The 21,657-nt window shown below is 30.0% G+C and overlaps 1 protein-coding gene across 2 annotated transcripts; it reads left to right on the forward strand.

Annotated features, from left to right (window-relative positions):
• The first annotated feature begins 4,395 nt into the window (after positions 1-4,395).
• On the forward strand, positions 4,396-15,980 carry LOC123296622. Of its 2 annotated transcripts, XR_006535185.1 has the most exons (10): positions 4,396-4,665; positions 8,104-8,484; positions 8,798-8,994; positions 9,682-9,986; positions 10,157-10,389; positions 10,573-10,690; positions 10,770-11,639; positions 12,010-12,995; positions 13,678-14,255; positions 14,810-15,980. XR_006535185.1 is itself a non-coding variant. In XM_044878171.1 (9 exons), the coding sequence occupies exons 1-9, from the start codon at positions 4,507-4,509 to the stop codon at positions 13,930-13,932; spliced, it is 3,504 nt and encodes a 1,167-aa protein (XP_044734106.1). In that variant the 5' UTR covers positions 4,396-4,506; the 3' UTR covers positions 13,933-15,980. The 2 variants fall into 2 exon arrangements, 1 of the variants encoding a protein (XP_044734106.1); XM_044878171.1 differs by having other exon boundaries at positions 13,678-15,980.
• Positions 15,981-21,657: the final 5,677 nt, after the last annotated feature.

The following is a 21,657-nucleotide window of genomic DNA, read 5'->3' on the forward strand; positions in this document are numbered from 1 at the left end:
TGGCTACCAAAACATTCGTTAAATGAATAAATAAATTTCATGTGAAGAAAAATGTATTTACGCATAATATTATGCTCATGTACAAAATTTGAATTTATATACTTTTTGTAATATATGTACATTTTATTGTAGAATTTCTGAAAATAAATTATTTAAATAACTTTCAGATATTTATTGCAAATTTTGCATAAACACTAAAAGAAATATATGTTGAACAAGTAACGATATAATATAATTTTCTTGAAATTTTAATCATTTAAAGTTATTTCAAAAGATTAATGTAAACCAAATAAGATGAGTAAAATATAAAAATTAATAAAAGTTAATTGTTCCCATAGAAATGGAAATTTCAAAGATTTTCCTGTTCACCTCTCAGAACATTTTTTGAAAATTTTAAAAAAGGTTTAAAGTTTGTGACCTTCGAAATATTGATGGTACCAACAAAATATATAGCTCTACCTTTGAACACGAAGAAAAAGCGAGCTGGAATTTTCATAGTGTAATCTAAACCTAACAAAATGACTTTGAACTTGTGATCGAACAAAGTCAGATTCTGGGTCAAGTTGGACTCATCGATTTTTATGTTTTTTGGCCCTTCGAACGAATTTTCTGGCCTTTTTTTAGCTATGGTGATATTTTATTCGTTTTGGGATAAACCGATCGGGGAACCGAAGAATTTGTAGTTTAAGACGGTCTCTCCAAGTTAATGCATACGCGCTAATGCACAGCATCTGAAGTTATTTTATAAAAGTTTTAAACGTACTAATTGAATAAATAATTATTATTTTCTACGTAACATTAAAGCCTACGTAACATTAAAAATATCTAATTTGAAACACTCGCTTGACCCCCATATATACATTATTAACAATTAACGGTCTGATGACCCGACTCCCCGAACATTGGCCTTATACCACAACTAATAATTTAAATTACATTTTGGTATTTTTTGAGTTTTAGGGAGTCAAACCTATTTAGCCCTTATAAATTAAGAGTGAAAACATAATATTTAAAGATAAATTAGATTTTAAAAACATAACCTATTTTTTAAATTTATTGAATCCCTTCTGGATTAAATATTTTGTTATTAATTATATGAAAAATTTAAACATAAAATATTGTTGATATTTCATTTACAAACATCTCTAATTACATGTCATTTGCTTATATACAGAGGTAAAAATGAGTATCTACAAAAAAATTGTAACTTCACAAAGATAGCCTTTGTTTATACTTCCAAGAAAAACATATTTATCGTGTATTTAATTAACCTAAGTACTTTATTAAGCAACTACCTAAGCTATCCTGCTGAATAGCCTGGGTTAAAATTAGAATCATGGACTTGTTTTATAATACGTTTATGTTGAAACCAAATTAAGGATAGAAAAATTCAGAGGAATTTTACCGTCGGCATTTTATTCACCTTAATTTTTTCTTGAAATAATATCGATATTTTTTTAACTTTAATTGATAATTTGTTATTATCGTGATTAGAGTTAGTTATAAAATATTTCATTATTAAGAAAGTAGCCATAATATGGTGTAATAAATACCTATACGTAAAAATCTATAATACACAGCTGATCATTTTTCAAATGCTAATATTGACACAGATGAAAAGACTTATCAGTATATTTATATTAAATAAATTATTGGAAAGAAAAACAAGATGAAACAGATACTTTTTACTCATATTTTCTCGAAAATAAAGACTTATGCACTTTAACGAAATAAAAAATCCGTTTCGTGATCTCCGGAACACAATTAATGTGATTTTGGAAACTGATATATAAATTTTAATTGTTTCCCGCTACTTTTGGGCATGACCTAGGGTTCCCACCTCAAATTTTCGGGAAACCGGTAGTTGTGGTTTATAAACCTCAACTGATTGTCTGACTTTCATCAAAAATAGGTCGAGGTCATAAATCTCATCGTATTTCATTTATAAAAAATCATAAAAGCAATATTTAAGGTTTTGTTTAAGGACTTTAGGTTGTTTGCGACCGAAAATAAAAAGTAAAATTCCTTTAATTGATATGAATGGTGAATTATGAATCATTTGTACAGTTTTTCTGGTATTGCATTTGCTTCGAATGTATTGTATCCGTATGTAATCGCAAACATAAATGTAAATAACAATCGGAGATCGCTAATGCTGTTTTATAAACTTTTGGAAAGTACTCTAAAAGGGATAATGTAGGGCTACAACTACCACCTCCAAAATGCTTCGTCCATGGATCGGAGACTCCAAAACAATTTCGGGTAAGTTGACTAGGAAGGAACATTTTTTTACATTTAAATTTTTGTTCTATCTCTAACGGTTTACAAGATAGGTCCTACGCTGCAAAGACCCAAATGACCTTATGACCCCGTAAATTCGTAAAAAATTATTTGTTTCGGAATTTGATAAAACTCAGTTTATAAGGTAATTTTGACCCAAGAAATTCAAAAATCGAGTTTATTTGGCGATTGGCCGAGTAATTTTCGAAAAAAACGATATTTCGGATCGATTTCCGGTATTATCTCGAGAATTATTCGCCCAATCGTTAAATGAAACCGATTTTTGTATTTTTGGGTCAAAATTACCTTATATACAGAGTTTTATCGAAATTGGAGACGATAAATTTGTATCGATTTTTTGCAATTTTTTCAAGGGGTACCCCTTAGAAAAATTCGAAAAAATCGTAAAAAATTATTTGTTTCGGAATTTGATGAAACTCAGTTTATAAGGTAATTTTGACCCAAGAAATTCAAAAATCGAGTTTATTTGGCGATTGGCCGAGTAATTTTTGAAAAAAACCATATTTCGGATCGATTTCCGGTATTATCTCGAGAATTATTCGCCCAATCGTTAAATGAAACCGATTTTTGTATTTTTGGGTCAAAATTACCTTATATACAGAGTTTTATCGAAATTGGAGACGATAAATTTGTATCGATTTTTTGCAATTTTTTCAAGGGGTACCCCTTAGAAAAATTCGAAAAAATCGTAAAAAATTATTTGTTTCGGAATTTGATGAAACTCAGTTTATAAGGTAATTTTGACCCAAGAAATTCAAAAATCGAGTTTATTTGGCGATTGGCCGAGTAATTTTTGAAAAAAACCATATTTCGGATCGATTTCCGGTATTATCTCGAGAATTATTCGCCCAATCGTTAAATGAAACCGATTTTTGTATTTTTTGGGTCAAAATTACCTTATATACAGAGTTTTATCGAAATTGAAGACGATAAATTTGTATCGATTTTTTGCAATTTTTTCAAGGGGTACCCCTTAGCAAAATTCGAAAAAATCGTAAAAAATTATTTGTTTCGGAATTTGATAAAACTCAGTTTATAAGGTAATTTTGACCCAAGAAATTCAAAAATCGAGTTTATTTGGCGATTGGCCGAGTAATTTTCGAAAAAAAACGATATTTCGGATCGATTTCCGGTATTATCTCGAGAATTATTCGCCCAATCGTTAAATGAAACCGATTTTTGTATTTTTTGGGTCAAAATTACCTTATATACAGAGTTTTATCGAAATTGGAGACGATAAATTTGTATCGATTTTTTGCAATTTTTTCAAGGGGTACGTACCCCTTAGAAAAATTCGAAAAAATCGTAAAAAATTATTTGTTTCTTAATTTGATGAAACTCAGTTTATAAGGTAATTTTGACCCAAGAAATTCAAAAATCGAGTTTATTTGGCGACTGGCGGAGTAATTTTCGAAAAAAACGATATTTCGGATCGATTTACCTATACCAAAATTTTTTTCCTAGCATCATTATTTTTAAGCGTTACAAACTTGGGACTAAACTTAATATACTATGTATATTTCTATATATGGTATAAAAACAGGGTGAACAGATACAATTTATGGCCTTTTCCATTTTATACGACACCTTTAATCTTCATATATTTGCACCGGATGGAAGGACATATAATATAGAGAAGCATATATGTAATATATGATATTACCATAGATAAAATTGGATATTACATAATATGCTTCAATAATATTATTCTGTTTTGGGTTATTCTTAAGGGGAATTGATTGTTCCTCTCTCTATTGTAATGGGGAAATGGGATAAACGTTGTATATATATATATATATATATGATAGCAATAAAAAAATGTGCATACAGATAATATATCGGTTTTACTGATATAGTCTTTGGTTCAAGTATAAGGACAAAAACGCGAGTGAAGCCGCGGGTAAAGGTAAAAGCTGGTTAAAAATAACAGCGATCTTGCTTTAATGAACCAGCTGTGTTTGTATATAAACATAACAAATACATAAGCAAATGTTAAACGTAGATATACAAATACAAACACATACATGACTGTGTACAATTATTATAATACAGAATACACTCACAGTGAAACTACGCAGTAATAAAATGTAATGACAAGTAAAAGTTTTTATGTACATCATTTACATGTAACAATACAAAATAACAGAGTATAAACTTATAAAAGTTCGATTATTTGAGTAAAAATAATAAATATTTATTACAAAAATGTCGGTAGACGGTGTTGGTAACGATTTACAAATTATTTACGAATTACGTTGGAAAAGTGATATTGGTAATAGGTACAATACAGATAAAGTAAATATTATGGGTATTTTAGATACAGCTGATACTTGTGCTGATTGGACCTCATTTAAATCGTATTTGGTAAATTGATTTTTTTTTTGTAAATAAATTTTTATTTTTCATTTTTGCATTGTTGTTCATTTGTTTCGATATGATGACTAATCACTATCACATATTGTTGGAGCAAATGGCGGATCGAATGTTTGTAAATAAAAAATGGTTGTAGTTTTGAACTTTTGACATTTAAAATAGTAAACAATTTTTGTAGGATATTTCATAACATAAATAGATGCAAAAGTTTGTCTATGAATATTTTAAGCCGAAAATCAATTTAAAAAAATAGAGGATAGGTCTTAAAATAAATTTAAGGGGTAAAGACCGTAAAAAATAAATTATGGATGGCCATTTTCATATTTCGTAGTACCAGACCTGTCATTCGAAAATTAGTCTAAAAATTTCGAAAAATTTGTGATTTTTGATTTCGATCAAAAACTATTTGAGTTTGACCACCTCATTTTCAGAAAAAAATTATTTTTGAGCCTGGTATTGTTTAATCAAAATTGTATTATATTTAGAATAATAATGCCCGCTATTATTAATAATTTCCGCAACAGTCGTATCAGGATGAAAATTTGCTTTGCGTTAGTATAGAAAAGGGTGAATCATGAGGATTTGGAACTGATAAGCAATTCTTATCGTGGTCGATTATTCAATTGTTTTTGTTTTCTAGTTTTATGTTTCACCTAATTATTTCTAGTTTTTTTTTTTAAATCATAATATTCAAAGTATTTTAGCCATAAGATTCTCCTTTGTTCATTAACGTATTTAAATAAACAGTAATTTTAGAAATCATGAATAACCTTGGAAATTTTGTAATTTTACATTATTTTAAACATTTTTTTTTTATTAATTACAGAATTTTAATTATACTGATTTTTTTAATAAAAATTTCCATATACCTAAATTTATTAATTATTAAAATTGTCGAGTCACACGCTAGCTTTTTAATTATTTTATGTTTCGGTTTTACTTTATGAAATGTAAACCTTTCCCTTCCACATTCAATTATATAAGAAGAAAATATTATATATTTTGAAAAAAAAAAGATAAATATTTAAAAACAAGCAATTTGTTTGGTCACTAAAAATATCTGACATCTATCTGTTATTCGTAATTTTCATTATTTAAGTCCAAAGATTGAAAATTGTCACATTTATCTCATCATTTTTAAGTAAGTGGGGTGATGGAATAACATCTTTTGTCTGATCTCCCTAATAATTTGTATACACGTTTTTTATTCAAATCAAAAATCCCAAAATTAAACTGTTTTCGAGATAATATTTGTTTCAGAATCATTATTCGTATAAAATTCTGGATCTCCTAAAATTCAAGGTGGCGGCTACTTGAAGCTTAATTAATTTCCTTATCCACAATTAAAATTTATCCAGACTTAGATTTTACGCAAACCTCGATGCAGTGGCGAATCCAAAATTTCGTCCAGGGGGAGAGGGTATTTTATTATCTTCCTCTTTTTTTAGATTTTTAACCTTTATTTTGAAGGTAAATTATATAAAATGACACATTAATAATTCGTACAGGGGGAGTGGATTTGAACACGAACTATAGTTTGAGGATTATTTACGCAGATCTTTACCTTAAAAATATCTCCAAAGAAAAAGGTCTACAAGCGTTAAATCGCAAGATCTAGGCCATTAATTAACGTGTGTCTTGCGTGAGATCATTCCACCGCAAATGGTTAAAATATCACAAAATTCGTCATTTTCGTTAACGGGAATGTTTTTTACTTGCCACATGTCAAAGTACAGGACATTCTAGTAGAAAACTCCAAAAAATGACCGCGCATTCAAAAAAAAAAACATCGAAAATGAAAAACACCTTATTAAATTTTATTTCCATAAAAAAAAAATTAGTTGAGCAAAATATAATTTTTTACTGTCGCTGAATAGATAGTTGAAGGAATTTTTCTCCTAAAATTATTAAAGGTAACAGAATCTCAAGAAGCGTCTAATATTTTCAAGTTTTCAAGGCCACTTGCTACTCTAAATTTTGTATCAAATATCAACCTTCATGATAGCTAAGCTCGTAAATAAGGTCAGGCGTATTAAAAATTATAGTTGCAATTTTTACATTCTAAATTGAATTTTTTATATTAGTTTCTTATCAATTATGTTATTATAACATAATTCCTTATCAAAATATTATATTTTAGAACGAAGTTTTGTTCAGGAGTTTATGATTTGAAGACATATTTAAACACTAATTACAATTTGAAATCCCTGTTTTTGAGAGCAACTGAGACAATTTTTTCCTTTCTTTAATAATAACGCAAGTAGTAATTTTAAGAGAAAATTAAGAAAAACTCATTTTGGATTATAAAATGTAAATTTTTTATTGATTCATAATGTATCGTATAGAGCAAGAGAATCCTAAACATTTTTTTTTTCATGGACCAGTTGCCATGTTTTTTGGTTTTGTGTGGACCCCCTGGTTAGCTTATATTACATTTTCGAAAATTTATCAACTTTAAATGTGCTTTGATTCATTTCTAATTGTAGTAAGATGTAAACAAAGAAAATAATAAAATAAAAAAACGCATTAATTTTTATATATTTACTAGCTTTAGCTCATGGCTTCGCTCGTGATAATGATTCATTTCAATGGATTCCATAAATGATTCGTTTAGAGAACCTAACTTTACCCCACTTATCTGCTCTATCTGCTCTCTACTACTCAAAATATAGACAATGCCAACTTTGAAGACCCATATGCTATCCTATCGTTCAACCCGCTTGCCCTTCTTGCTTAGGGTTCATATGGACGACTTTGGGAATTACTGGTATTATATATGGTATTATATACTGGAGTTATTTATATATGGAATAGTATTTGGAGTAAAATTTCAAGGCTTTGGTGGCACGTACGTGGCTCGATGACACAGCTCTCAAATTCCTCCTTAAAGGCATAAGCTTCAGACAACAAAAAATTAAAAATCGGATAATATTAAATCCAATAATTAGGGCGGTAATTATAGTCTGGTCTCTCTGTATTTTTTTAAGTGTCTTTTTTTTCGTATTATAATTTTTTTACTAGTATTAATTTAATGCATTGTACAAAATTTGTATAATCAGTATCCGAATACACAAAACAGAAATATCAAAAGTATTTTTAATAACACAAAACACGCAAAAGGCAAGGGGAGTATTATTTTTAAATAACGAAAGGAATCAGCTGTCAATTGAACTCAAAAGCACGCTTTAAAAACGATAATATAAAATTTCTACAAAATAAATAAATATATCAACGCATTCTATAATCGTTCTATAATCTTTTTATTCAATGAAAACGATAGAGCTAGGTGACCTAATGAATAAAAGTTCTTTTTTTACTATCGCGGCGATCTTATATACTCAAATCTGTGGTGTAACGTCTGTTGTACATTTTGAAATAAAAAACCCGTTACCTTGACACCAAAAATAATATGGCACACTATTGTTTCAGATGCAAAATTCTGGCGCAAATGAAGATACAATAATTGCATATGTTGATAATGACGGTGAAGAGATTCAAATAAATAGTGAAAATTATCAATCAACATTAGAATATTGTAGAGAGAAAGCACGTAAACACGAGAAAGTTATATTAGTATTAAAGAAACCGAAATCCATGAAAGAACATAAACATAGAAGCTTACACGATAGAATGAAACACCATCATGAGAAAATCATTGGTAATGGACGCCGTCATCATGAATTCTGTACACGACGACATGTTCCAAATCCATTTCAATTTATGACTGAATATTCTGATTCGGAGGCTGAGATGATGCGAGAAGGAGAAGATGAACAACCGCCATTGTGGTTTATCAAATATATGAGCAGGGTAAGTATCCTATAATAAATGAATGCTCTGTTGTTCAAAATGTAACTCAAGAAGTAATTTGCCAGTGACCTTAATAAAAAACTAACAAAACACACATATGAAAGTACTGTTGTAATTTTCTTTTATCTTTTTACATAAATAATACTTAATTTTGTTCATACAGCTCTCAATTTCCTTCTTCAAGGCGTGAGTGAACACGGATACCGTATAAATAAAAATCTTAGCGTTAATTTTAGGACATCTTTATATTACAAATATACAAGATGCGACAAAAGTCAAAGATCGATTGTAAAACTAGAATTTTTTTATTTAGTTTAAGGCAGATGTTGGTGATTTAATTATGGAGGCAATGTTAATGATGGCAAATGGCGAACTTGAAGGTAAATGGCAAATGGCAATGGCCAATTTTAATCCACCAACAGAACAAGTTCAAGTTGTTAATGATAAAAAGAAAAGTAAGAAGAAATTTTGTGACGAAGATTCGTCTGATTGTGTCGACGGTTTTACTTTGTAAGTTATTTGAAAAATTGATCTAAATCTCCACGTATGATGGTCCAAATTCAAGAAAAAATTTTAATTTAATATGAAATGTAACTCAAAAAATTGTAAGTCCGGTAGTTACTGGCATTGCCCTTTTTAGCTATTTAGCCACTCCGGGCAAAAATAACGTTCGCAGCCCTTTACACTAATACCAAATAAATTATGAGCTTGTTCCAAAGATGGGATGTTATATATATGATATTGTTGGAATTGTATAATATTTACATGTTAGTCAGCCTTATAATCTTTTTGTCGGGTTTCTAAGCTTGGAATTTTAATAAAATTTTTCTCTCCAAGATAAAAAACTGAGAACTCACCCGGCGCTCTCGATTTTGCCACCCCTTATTTTTGCAGCTCTGGACATTTTCTCGACTGGTCCCTCCTTACATCGAACTCTGGTTACTGGCTCTTAGTGATTTACAAAAAACAAACTCAAATTTTGCTGATCACGCGTAGAAATTGTGAAAATTAGGGACGTTATCAATCCTGAATGGTGCCAACATATGGCGCTAAAATTAACCAAAATGTAATAGTTTTATTTTTGTTGTGAAATTTTCAAAATTTTTATGTTGATTTAATATGGAGCGAATTTATATACTTAATTCAAAATGAAATTCAATTTCATTATTTATGAAAGTTTTTGTTTTTTGTTAACAGGGGAGATCGTTTACTAAAGAAGGTTCACAAACTACAGGCAAGAGAAAAGAAAATCGAACGTAAATATGAAGCAAAAATTGGTAAATTGGAACATAAAGTTAAGCGGATAATTGATAAAAAAACTGGTCTCAGATCAGAGAAACCACATACATCATTAGGATCGACCTCGACCATTGTTTACAAACCGAAAAAGCATTGTAGTGTGTCAACACAAAATTCGGCTACATCAACAACATGTCCACTATTGCCACGAGTAGCAGCATCAGCGCCTTGCCAACCAATAATTAAAGTGGAAAAACCTAAACGTGTGTATTTATCTTTTTTTACTTTTTCTAGTGAGGCCGTTAACCCAAATTGATTGTGCAATTCCTTTAGTATATCAACCCTCCTAAAAAATTATATTAAAGGAAATAAATAAATATTTTCCTTGATTGAATTCGATATATTAATTATTTACAATTTTCAAAATTTTTAGGTTGTTATAGTAACCGATCCACCCAAAACTATGAAAATGGTACGAAAACGGTTTCATTCAAAGCGGATAAAAGTACCACTTGCTGTGACAATTATGCTGTACCCGATGAAGTTGTTGCTATGAATGCAATTCCACTTAATCGTCAAATGATTACCGAATTTGCTGGACGTGGTGAAATAATATCTAAACGCTGGGAGGTTATGAATAATGGACTTTCTCCTTGGACTGATGAGGTATTTATAAATTTTTAAACTTTTAAAAAAGTGTAAGGTGGACACTTCATTATTCAAACCACGCTTTTAAATTTTCAATTCATGTTGAATGACGTAAAATTTTACAGCCAAATTGTCAATGTTATCTAAATTTAATGAATGCAATTCATGATAAATGAATAAAATTAAGTTTTTTGATTTTAGACAGAACTACGCTTTACATGGGGATCATCAACTTTAGTACCACTTACTAAAGTCGTTAAGGTTCCACATTTGAAGCCAGGTGAAACTGGTATTGTTGAAGTTACAATGCAAGCTCCAGGTAAGTCTTTTCACTACTTTGAAAATAGCTTTCCAAATTTCCTGCTAATTATTTGAAAAATATATTTTCTTTTTTTAAGATGCACTTGGACGATTTGAATCATATTGGTATTTCTTCCATTCTGGTGTACGTTTTGGCCATTGGTTGGGATGTGCATATGTTATTGGTTTACAAAAGGATGATCGATGCCGAATGCCAGAAGGTGCTGTTGATTTAACCATAACAAAATGCCCACGTTATTATGAGGTAGTCGCCCCTAGCTACAAAAATAATAAATGTTCTGGATATCATCATATAAGTGCAACAACCGATGACATGAAGATGTCAAAATCAAATTCTGCTACTCCAATTGATTCGAAAACTTCTCCAGAAGATTCACAAACTAGATTCCAGTTGAAATCAGTTGAAAGTGTCGATTATGTGGCTGGTAAACCTGAAAAGTATGTTGAAGAAGCTGCAGAAGAAACGACATTAAACTTATTAATGGGTGATAACGAATCAAATGCTGAATGTTTAAAACCGAAATCGTTTGAACCAAAATTTAATGAATTTGTTGAAAGCTTAAAACCGGAATCGTGTGAACCAACTAGTAACCAGATAAAATTGAATGAGTATTTAAATAATACTGCTGATAAAATCAATAATAAAACTGTACCAGAATCAGTTGAAGATGATCACGATAAAGACGAAGAAGTAGAATCTCATCTTATTTTAGATTCTGCTGAATTAAATAGTGATTCTGATTCAGATAATATTTCTGTTATATCTGGTACAATAAGTGTGGGTTCCACTGACCATGGAGATGATTTTGTTTTGATACCAATGCCTGAATTACAGAAAGCTGAGAGTGTAAAATCATCAAATGTCGAATCGGATGTTTCTAATGAGAATGATTTGGAACATGTTGAAATTGATACCGCAACAAATTCTTTAGCAACAGCAACAGGAGGTAAGTTTTTCTAGGTTTAAATGTCTAAAACTGTCAGCAGAATATCTCGACATAAATTAGAAGCAAAATTTGATTAATTTTGATGCTAACAAGTCGTATAAAAAACCAAAATGTACAGAATTATGTCAGATACAACTTAAAAATTTTTTGTAAATCGATTAGTTTTCAAAAGTGATATAATATTTTTATTTTTGTATCCAAAAAGAGGGTTGCTTGTCACTGTGGAAGCTGTTTTAGGCACTTCAACAGCGTAGTAATTTTTTTCTATACAAATATTTTATTTACCGTAGTATTTAAATTAAAATTTATTTATCGTGCGATTGCTTTAAATATGAATTTTTTGACCGTTGAGTTTAATTTAAAATTACAGGGATTCTACAAGAAATTGGTACAAATACTGAAGTAACCGAAGTAGTCGAAAAACCAACAAGTTACGTACAATCGTCAATATGTGAAACTAAAGTCGATAAACCAGCAACTTATTTACAATCGTCGGCTGAAACTAAAGTTGAAAAACCAGTTTCCTATCCTGACTTGAATGAACTTAACAAAATTGAGAAACCTTCCTGTTATGTTTCATCAACTACTACGACAAATGATTCGGAGACAAACACAGAAAATAAGATAACGGACAGTACTAATGTATGTACCAGTACTGAATGCCCGTGCCCCCTTAGAAAAGTGGTTTCCGAGTTGTATCATCCACGACCTTTCGGTTTTCCACATTGCAGTTTTGGTGATCCAAATTGTGGAAGTGGACCAAATGGTCCTCGTTTTCCACCATCTTGTTACACACATTCAAGTCCAGTTAGTCATCCGACATGGCGTAACGGAAGCTCTGCTTTTGGTAATGATTTTGCAACGTGTGATCAAACAAAAAAACCTGAAACTGCAACGCCATTTGCACCCCCATATCCTGGAGCATTGCGTACTTCAGCTAATTCTGAAAATTATAATTATCCATATCCTGGATGTATATATCCGGAATACATTAATCATTCACATGATTCAAATACACGACGTTTTGTATTTAATAATAGTGGAACAGGTTTTGAAACTTATGCGCAACAAGTATCTGCCAATTTAACAAACGAAACCGATACGAATATTGAGTGCGAGGTACGAAAACCAGCCAGATATTCATATGTATATAGTGAAGGTAGACCAATTCCTGCCACTAATATACCGAAACCAGATCCACCGCAACGATCAACAACAAATGTTGAAATACCCACAACAACATCATCAACAAATGGAGTTCATATTTTACCCGAAACTATTGTGAATGGAGCTATTCAAGTTGCCGCAAATGCATTTAATACAGCCTGTAACGTTTATGACATGATTCGTGGTGAGGTGAGTAAACTAAAATAAAAAGTCGGTAAGAGCGAGATTTTTCCCTAACCCCTGGTTTGTTGTTCTTGGAATATAAAAATCCAGTTATTCAGAATTTCAGGCGATAGCGAAGAATTTTATAATCGACTCATAATCTAATGAATCCAATTTTTGTATTTTTAACCCCTGAACTAAAAAAAGGGTATTTTAAGTAAGACCGCTATGTGCGTGTGTCTGTCTGTGGTATCGTAGCGCCTAAACTGATTTTGATTTTTTTGATTTCGCTTGAAAGGCAATTTAATGGAGAGTGTTCTTAGCTATGTTTCAAGTGCCAGTTTAGGTTTCCGTACTCGAAACTGAAAAATTGGCGATGATCTTCAAAATCGTTTCAGTTTGGAAAAGACTTTAAGGAAAAAGGTAATTTAATGAAGAGTGTCCATAGATATGTTTCAAGTGCGAGTTTAGGGTTCCGTACTCAATTTGTCGTGGGTTTTTTAAATTTTGTAAATTTTACTTCTTTGGATTAAAATTAAATTTGAATCGAATTACTACTAACCGTTTTATCAAATTTCAAAAATCTTTGAAAAAAATCTTGGGTAGATCCATTAAAATAATTTTGGCCATTGGGAAACTCTTAGCATCGATACTAGATAGTGTGCGGCCAGTTTAAATTTAATTATAAAATTTATGCCAATATTTACAGGGTGAAAATAATAACAATGATCAACGGACACCATCGTCACATGGCACTCCAATACCATCACCGACTGAGCAACGTAGAATGTCAGCATCATCAAATGATACATCACGAAGTGGAAGTGGACAAACGAATCCTAGATCTTTAGATAATTGTCTTCATATCTTATATGAAATGGGATTCTATAATCGTGAATTGAATATTAAGTTATTAAAACGCTATAATAACGATTTACCAACGGTTATCTCAAAATTGGTTTAAGAATTCACATAATATAATAAAAAAATACTTCTCCACTTTCTGAAAATAAAACATATGCAAACAAACAATATTATATATGATTAGATCTGGAATATTTTAATTTATTATTTCACGTCGTCGCCATATTCATAATGTGTCATTAATTTTTGAAGGTTGTTTTTAGATCTCCGAATGGGCTGCCAATTTTAAAATTTGTGTCGATAATAAATGGTTATGAGAAAATATAACAAAACCTAATTATTTGTAGAAAGCTTTACTTCGTATAATAATAAAAATTTTCAAAATTTGACATGATTGGGCCAATATCGGTAATTTAGGCCGAGGTGCCCATTTGGATATCTAAAAACAAACTTCAAAAATTAATGACACATTATGAATATGGCCCTTTATTGCGTTTGGATCGCTATAATTGCATTGTTTTTTGGAACGTATAATTTTTTTTATTATTATTTAATACACAGACAGATGATTCCTATCGTAACGATTTTTCATAAAGTTTTCTGAAGATTTTTGAATGTCTTGCATTGGCCCATCATTCTGAACAATAATGCAATTTTGCGCCTCGCATCTTTAAAAAACAATTAATGTTATTATGATATTAAAAAAGGCGCAAACAGGCCATATTCATAATGTGTCATTAATTTTTGAAGGTTGTTTTTAGATATCCAAATGGGCTGACATTTTTAAATTTACCATGAAATAAATCGTTAAAAGAAAATGACAATAATTATTTGAAAAGATTTTCACTTCGTGGAACGTAATAATATAAATTTTTTTTTAAATTTACAAAATGTGACATGTTTGGGCCAAAATCGGCCATTTTCAAACTGAATTTAAAGAAACAGTATATTTTATACGTTGAGAATTACTTCCTGAGGTGCCCATTTGGATATCTAAAAACAAACTTCAAAAATTAATGACACATTATGAATATGGATGGCACTTTTATTGCATTGTTTTTGGAATGTATAATTTTCGCCAGAATCATTTACATACTTGAAATTTCTACGTAAAAACTCAATTGAACGTTTCAATCGACACATAGCAGTTCTTGTTTTAGTCGAACCAAACGCATTATAAATAATTAAAGACTTCATACATCTAGAACCAAACTTGAGAAATACTTCGAAGGAATATATATATAAATAATTTTACCTTGAAATTAAAATAATGCTTAAGAATTCTAATTTCTCCTGGGCGTAAAATTTTGTTACATTAACATTTGTTAGATTACGAACTGAAGCTGTCAAAATACATGTGGCATGGCGCTCAAAATTAAAAATGTATGTTTTGATGAACGATAAAAATATGCAGAGACACTGGTAACTGCAAATTTTTGAGAATATGACCCATGACTTTAACGTCTCTAAAATGGAATATCCATTGAATCGATTGAGCAGCGAAGAAGTATGGTTTTTGTCGCCATTGCTGTTTCTTACTATTAAAACAATTCAGATATATTGTTAAAAAAGAAAAAATCTAAAACCAGGTAATATTTTAAGTTTTAACCGAATTCAAGGAAAGGAATTACCTGTCACAACATTGACTTCAAAATACTCAAAATGTGTGTTAAATTTCTTAAACGAGGTGTATTATTGTCTTTATTTAAACCAGATATCAATTATTTTTAAAATAAATTTAAGAATCACAGAAATCTATACTATGAGATCCGTTAAGTAGAATTTAAAAGAATAAAAAAAATGGGTTGGTTAATTGTAAAAAATTTAGCTAGAATAGTTAAGTCTATGTTTAAAGTAATTTTGCATTTATTTTTGAAAGATGGACTGAGTACTTTTTAAATAAAATTCTCTTCAATAAAATTTCGAAAATATTAGCTAAATAAAGTATATAGATTTGTAGCTAGTTATAATCAAAATTTAACTCTGTCAAATGTCGATTTCAATGGTTGTGTTTACCGAACACAAAGAACACGCGAAATTTAGAGTATCGAATCGGTTATCATGACCGTTTGTTTATAGCTAGTAATGGAGCTTATTTGACATCGTCAGAAGTTTGTACATTTTTTTGACTGAGACAAAATTTGATTATAAAATAAATTAGTAGATGTTGGTTCCGAGACAGGTCATATTCATAATGTGTCATTAATTTTTGAAATTTGTTTTTACATAACCACATGGGATTTAAATTTTTTGCTTGTAAAAATTGTAAGAAAAGTGTATAACAAGCTTAAGTGTCCATTTGGATATCTAGAAAGAAATTTCAAAAATTAATGACACATTATAAATATGTTACGCAGAGAAACTCAAAATTAATCAAAATTAATTAAGAAAATTTTAAAGAAAATGACCAAATTATGACGGCTTTCATCGAAGATAAATTTTAAAATAGAGTAGTTTTCCTGAAGTATCTTTTTCTAATGGATTTCAATATCTACCCAGCTACTACGCAGTCCAGTAAAAAGCTAAGCAGCGCAAAGTTTTAATATATTTTTCATTTAAAATTAATTAGTGATTAGAATTGTGTTAACATTCCCCCACCATCCATTTTTGGATTACGTAGTAAATCGTTTCCAATCAAATAATTGTATAATCTATGTTTCCAATTGAGTCTTTATTTTTGTGATTACCTACTGATTAAGAAGTACTCAGTTTGCGAGTATTTAATATTTAATATATATAGAAAGCATAGTTTGCAATATTTTTCGATAGAAAAAAAAAATGTAGAAGATTCTATCTATGATTTAAAAAAAAAAAGTATATCACTATTTTTTTTAGTTAGGTTATATCAAAAATATAAATTATGCAAATTTTTTTATAGTTATGACATTTATATATTGGTTGAAAATATATTCAAATAAATTAATCGAAAGAAAAAAGTATTTATTTTTGCGTTTTTATGAATTATCCATTGAAATTTTTTTTCAGATTGAAGTGACTGAAATATTTTAGGGTTACTTCAAGTAAAAGCTGAAAATTTTTGAATTTATTGAGTTTGCTCCAGTTTTTGTAGTAGCATTAAACATTTTAAACGAAGGGGTAAAATTATGTTTTCTAAAGGTAAGTATGTATAAAGGATTTGTTCCGATATGTAGCGCGAGCACTGTTCAGTACTTTTAGTGGTGAGAAATTTGTTTCGTTATGGGATGCTAGTATACTGCAATATATTCTATGGTATACTCATTATATATTCTATGGTATACTGTCATGGTACTCTAGGGAAATTAATGACGTCATAACATAGAGATAATGCCATAGAGCTGTATAGACACAGGAAACGCAATAAGTGTATACTTGACCGCAGTGAGAGAGGTAGAAGGAGGCAGAAATTGAAAGCCTATAATGAAGGACAGTAAGTCAAAAATTATTCAAGAGAGGAGATGTCACATATCTTCTATTTTTCTTTGCCTTTATTTGTATAGTTTTTTGACAACTACCTGAAACAAAAGTGAACCGGTGAAAAGGTCTACTTTATCTGCCTCTCTCTAATGCGTCAAAAGACGGAGATAACAGTATACCGGACTGCGTTCCGCTTTAAACAGTAACCAGTATAGCCGGCTGCAAAGGATGGCTACAACAACGATTTCGCAGTCGATTCTATTTTTGCAAAAAAATTTTTTTTTAGGTAAATAAAGAACTTGGTCCAATTTCATTGATAATGTAAACAGCCCTTTAAAATATCTTATGAATGATAAATTTTTTAAATTCCATTTTCTCTCAATTATTAATTCTGGCTACGTTGCTGGTTTAATAACATATTTTTTCTTGTATTTTCATTAAATAGGTTAACACGTCCATTATCAGTTTAGTAAAATAAATTGGAACAGCATTTTCTTAAAGGAAATTTGATGGTGAGAGTGAAATTATATCATGACGTTGTAAAAAAAAATTGCGACGCTGTATTATTACTTTTGTGGGAGGTTGACCGGTCAATCACAATGATAAATTATCGAAACCAGCGGTTGTCGCCAAGTTCATTTATCTGTTCTTTACCTACATAGATGTATGTTCTAAAATTTAGAATGCTGCCGCACACATAAAAAGATTGAGTATATATCTGAATTTATAATAGTAAAAGTTATTTACGATGCAAGTGTGATAATAGCATTATTGACGAACGCATGCGAAATTTTATCTACGCCTCTAAAATGATTCCGTTTTTGAAATATAAGGGTGGAAACTTTTTGAAGTATTATAAAACTGTGTGATGTAATTCTCAGATTCTCGCAAGTCGAAGGATTCAAGAGCAGGAGTTAAATTCACAATAAATTAGCTATTTTTAACTTTTCAGTATATGAAGTTTGTGTTTTAGATTGAAGTCTGTGTCTATGCCGCAAGTGTGAATGTAATGTTCGGGATAATTTTTTCCTTCATGATTTTTCGTAAATGAAAGGAAATAGCGATCTCAGATTTGCGCCAATCTTTGCGTAATAACATTAGAATATACTGAAAAGATTGCCAAAAGCTGCGCATTGGGACGTTGAGAGAATAATAAAATCTAACTTGCAATTATTTCTGTTAATATTACGAAGCTGTAAATTTTGATAATTAATTAGTAAAGTTGTAGAAAATCACTTAAACAATAATTTATCAGAAATATTAACGATCATTGATTTTATGAATTTGTAAAACGAGTGCGTATCACGAGTTGGACAACCGCAGAAGTACGTTAATAATGCGTTATCACACGTGTATCGTACAAAACTTTATCAACGCCTCTAAAATGTGAAAATAAACGATAATTATTATTTAAAATTTACCATGGCTTATTAAGAAAATTAAAAAGCGGATAAGAATTCATTATCACGCTAGAGAAGTAATGAAATATTTTCCCCACGCATACTGAGAGAGAAAAGTACTTCTTTTCTCATGGGCGTAGATAAAAATTTGTCCAATGTTGGTATTGAAAACTGTACCTCTTGGATACAAAGCAAGTATTTTACCTCTAACATGCACATCTCTGTTGAAATGTTCAAATACAATAATTAATTTTCCAGTATTTTAGGTACTTAGGGAAAGTTGGTTTCATTATTTTGAAGTTGATTATATGGATGTTGTAAAACTGTATAACAAACAAGTTGTGTTTGAAATTTTCTTTTGATTTATCCAATTGATTCCAATAAATAAGGAATTAAAACAATTAACTATGTTAGTTATTAATCTTTTGTTTATATTTGTGTGTGTAGAACTAAAGACTGTCACGATATAACTAGCTTCCTTGATACCTAGTTAACTATTAGGTGTATAACTATTATGTTGTCTATGGGTGTATAGTAATAATAATATAATCTTTAAACTGAGTGAAGTTAACAAACGATATATGACAAGTATTTACTACATAGTTCTCTATAATACTATCCAACCAGATCCATTGACGTCACAATGTTCACTCATTGATGTTAGGGTTGATATTTCAAGTGCGATCAACCGTTAATGCTTTGTTCAAAACGATTATCCAATAATGTATATGTGTACATAAAATCATATACAATACTGAAAACATACATACAGTATTCATGAAAATATTACGGCCTCACACAAATCCATATAACTTTATCGGGCATTGATCGGATCAGACCAACGCTCGATTAAGCTAGCCTGCGTCTTTATCTAGTCTGAGGATTAATCCAGCCTTTAGGCCTGAGGCTAACACTAGTTAAATCATAAGTATGCCATTACTTCTGCTCACTAAGGTTGATCAGACATTTAGACAATCTATACTTAGATTAAAATCTGAATCTGAAGGTTTTTTTATATAATTAATCTTAAGGTAGTTCTTTTCCAGCACTGGAATATTGGCTTATTACCAATGCTATACGTACATGTATACATATAACAACTGTACATCAACTATAGCCAGCAAAATTAATATTTAATATTTAATTTTTACGTCACAATATTTAATATTTTGACCTAAAAGTTTTGTATTTAAAGACATCGCTAAATGATCAGAATTAAACAGTAATTATACAACTTGAAGATACAGTAATTATTCGATTGTAACATCGTTAAAACAATTAAGCAAACAATACCAGTGATAACTTTGTATAATATATTCTAACATATCGAATTAATAAAAATCATACAAAATATCAATAGCAGTATATCAGTGTTTATTTTGGTAGACTTCGTATTCATCCTCAAGGATTCTCCAAGTCTTTCCTTATAAAATATTAAGACTGGTGGTTTCAGCATCTTCCCAGGACCCTTAACGAAGGCAGTCCTGTAACAATATACTAGGATTAATATATACATATCCCTCCATTAAAAATAATATTCTAAATATAATTTTTAATTTAATATTTTAGGAAAACTAAATGGTGAATAATTTTCATTTTTTTAATGATTAGAAATATAATATTCTTCCAAATATTACTATTTTGTCAAAACGGTAATTCTGCTTCACCGGAAAAAATTCAAAAGATTGTGTGAATGATGGTTATATGTTGGATAAATCTTCTCCTGTATATAAATCCTAAAACCCCGAAATAATAAAAATGTCTTCCAAGTATGAATTTATTAATCGGATTAGTAATTTATATAAATTATGTTATTATGATAAATGCAATAGGCCCAGTCTTCATTAATATGACATTTAAACCATTAATTATTTGGATAATTAATAGTAAACAAAATGATGTGTCCGTTACCCGAGCCCGAAAAGTTTACTAAATTGAATTTTAAAGTCTCATATTTTTGTTTTGTCAAGCAGTTATTTGCTCAGATTGTCACTGTCTTCGCCTGAGTAAGCACTGGCGAGATTTTGGAGTTCAAGATTAAATATATAAACTTGAACTTCTTTTATGGGCTCTATAAACTTAAGTCAATAATAATATTTTTATGAATTCTGTACAAGTGTGTATATATATAATGTTATTACCTATAAATATTATTAACAATAATATTCATATTATAATAACAATAACTATGAACTATTAATGATTAGACTGTTTAAAATGTCTTTATGGTTTTGGTTTTCCACCAAATATTAGAGTATGATTTAGTACCAAGAGTACAGTGTGTCCTGTTTCGTTCCCTAATTTTTCGACAGATTTATGTCTCTCGTGTTCGTATTTACGATTTTGTTAAACTAGGGCAACAACTTGATAATGGCGACTCCTTTTTCCAGCGTTTGACATAAATAGTGAGTGGCATTTTTTTGTGAGAAAATAAAATCCTTTAATAAATTAGCATTCTTTAATTTCTATTTACTAATAATTTCAATTGTTGTGACATAAAATTAAACATAGAAAAGAAATAACCAGGAAAGACAATTGACAATCAAGATATTTCTTTAATCTTTAGAACCCTACTTTTTTCTCTCTCTAATCTTACTTTATTTTTACACGGTGTGCTTTCGTTTCTGCGAAAGAATCGACTCGTCCATTAAAGTCCGCCTCAAAAGCAGTCTTTTATTCATTTGCTAGGATCGCAGTTTGCTGAAGATACGCTCATAGCTTGCAGATGTCGTTGGGAATGTGCAGTATATTCTTAAAGCTATATTAACTTTAGGAAACCCTTCTTCCAAGTCATGATTGCACAGATGTTGTAACAGATCGAATGAATTTGACTGTTAATTAATTTCATGTACTAGCTCTTTAAATTCAGTGACTCATTAATCAATAGGCGGCTAGAGGTTTCCGGGAAAGGTCAAACACAAAGAGTTGATTTACGAAGTCTAAAAAAAAAAGAAAAGGCAAATTTATATGAAAATAGTCGAACATAAGGGGGCGCCAAGGTAATTTACAATAAATGCGTCAATTTTCAC

The sequence above is a fragment of the Chrysoperla carnea genome, chromosome 3, assembly GCF_905475395.1.
Source record: "Chrysoperla carnea chromosome 3, inChrCarn1.1, whole genome shotgun sequence".
NCBI classification, from domain to species: Eukaryota; Metazoa; Arthropoda; class Insecta; order Neuroptera; family Chrysopidae; genus Chrysoperla; species Chrysoperla carnea.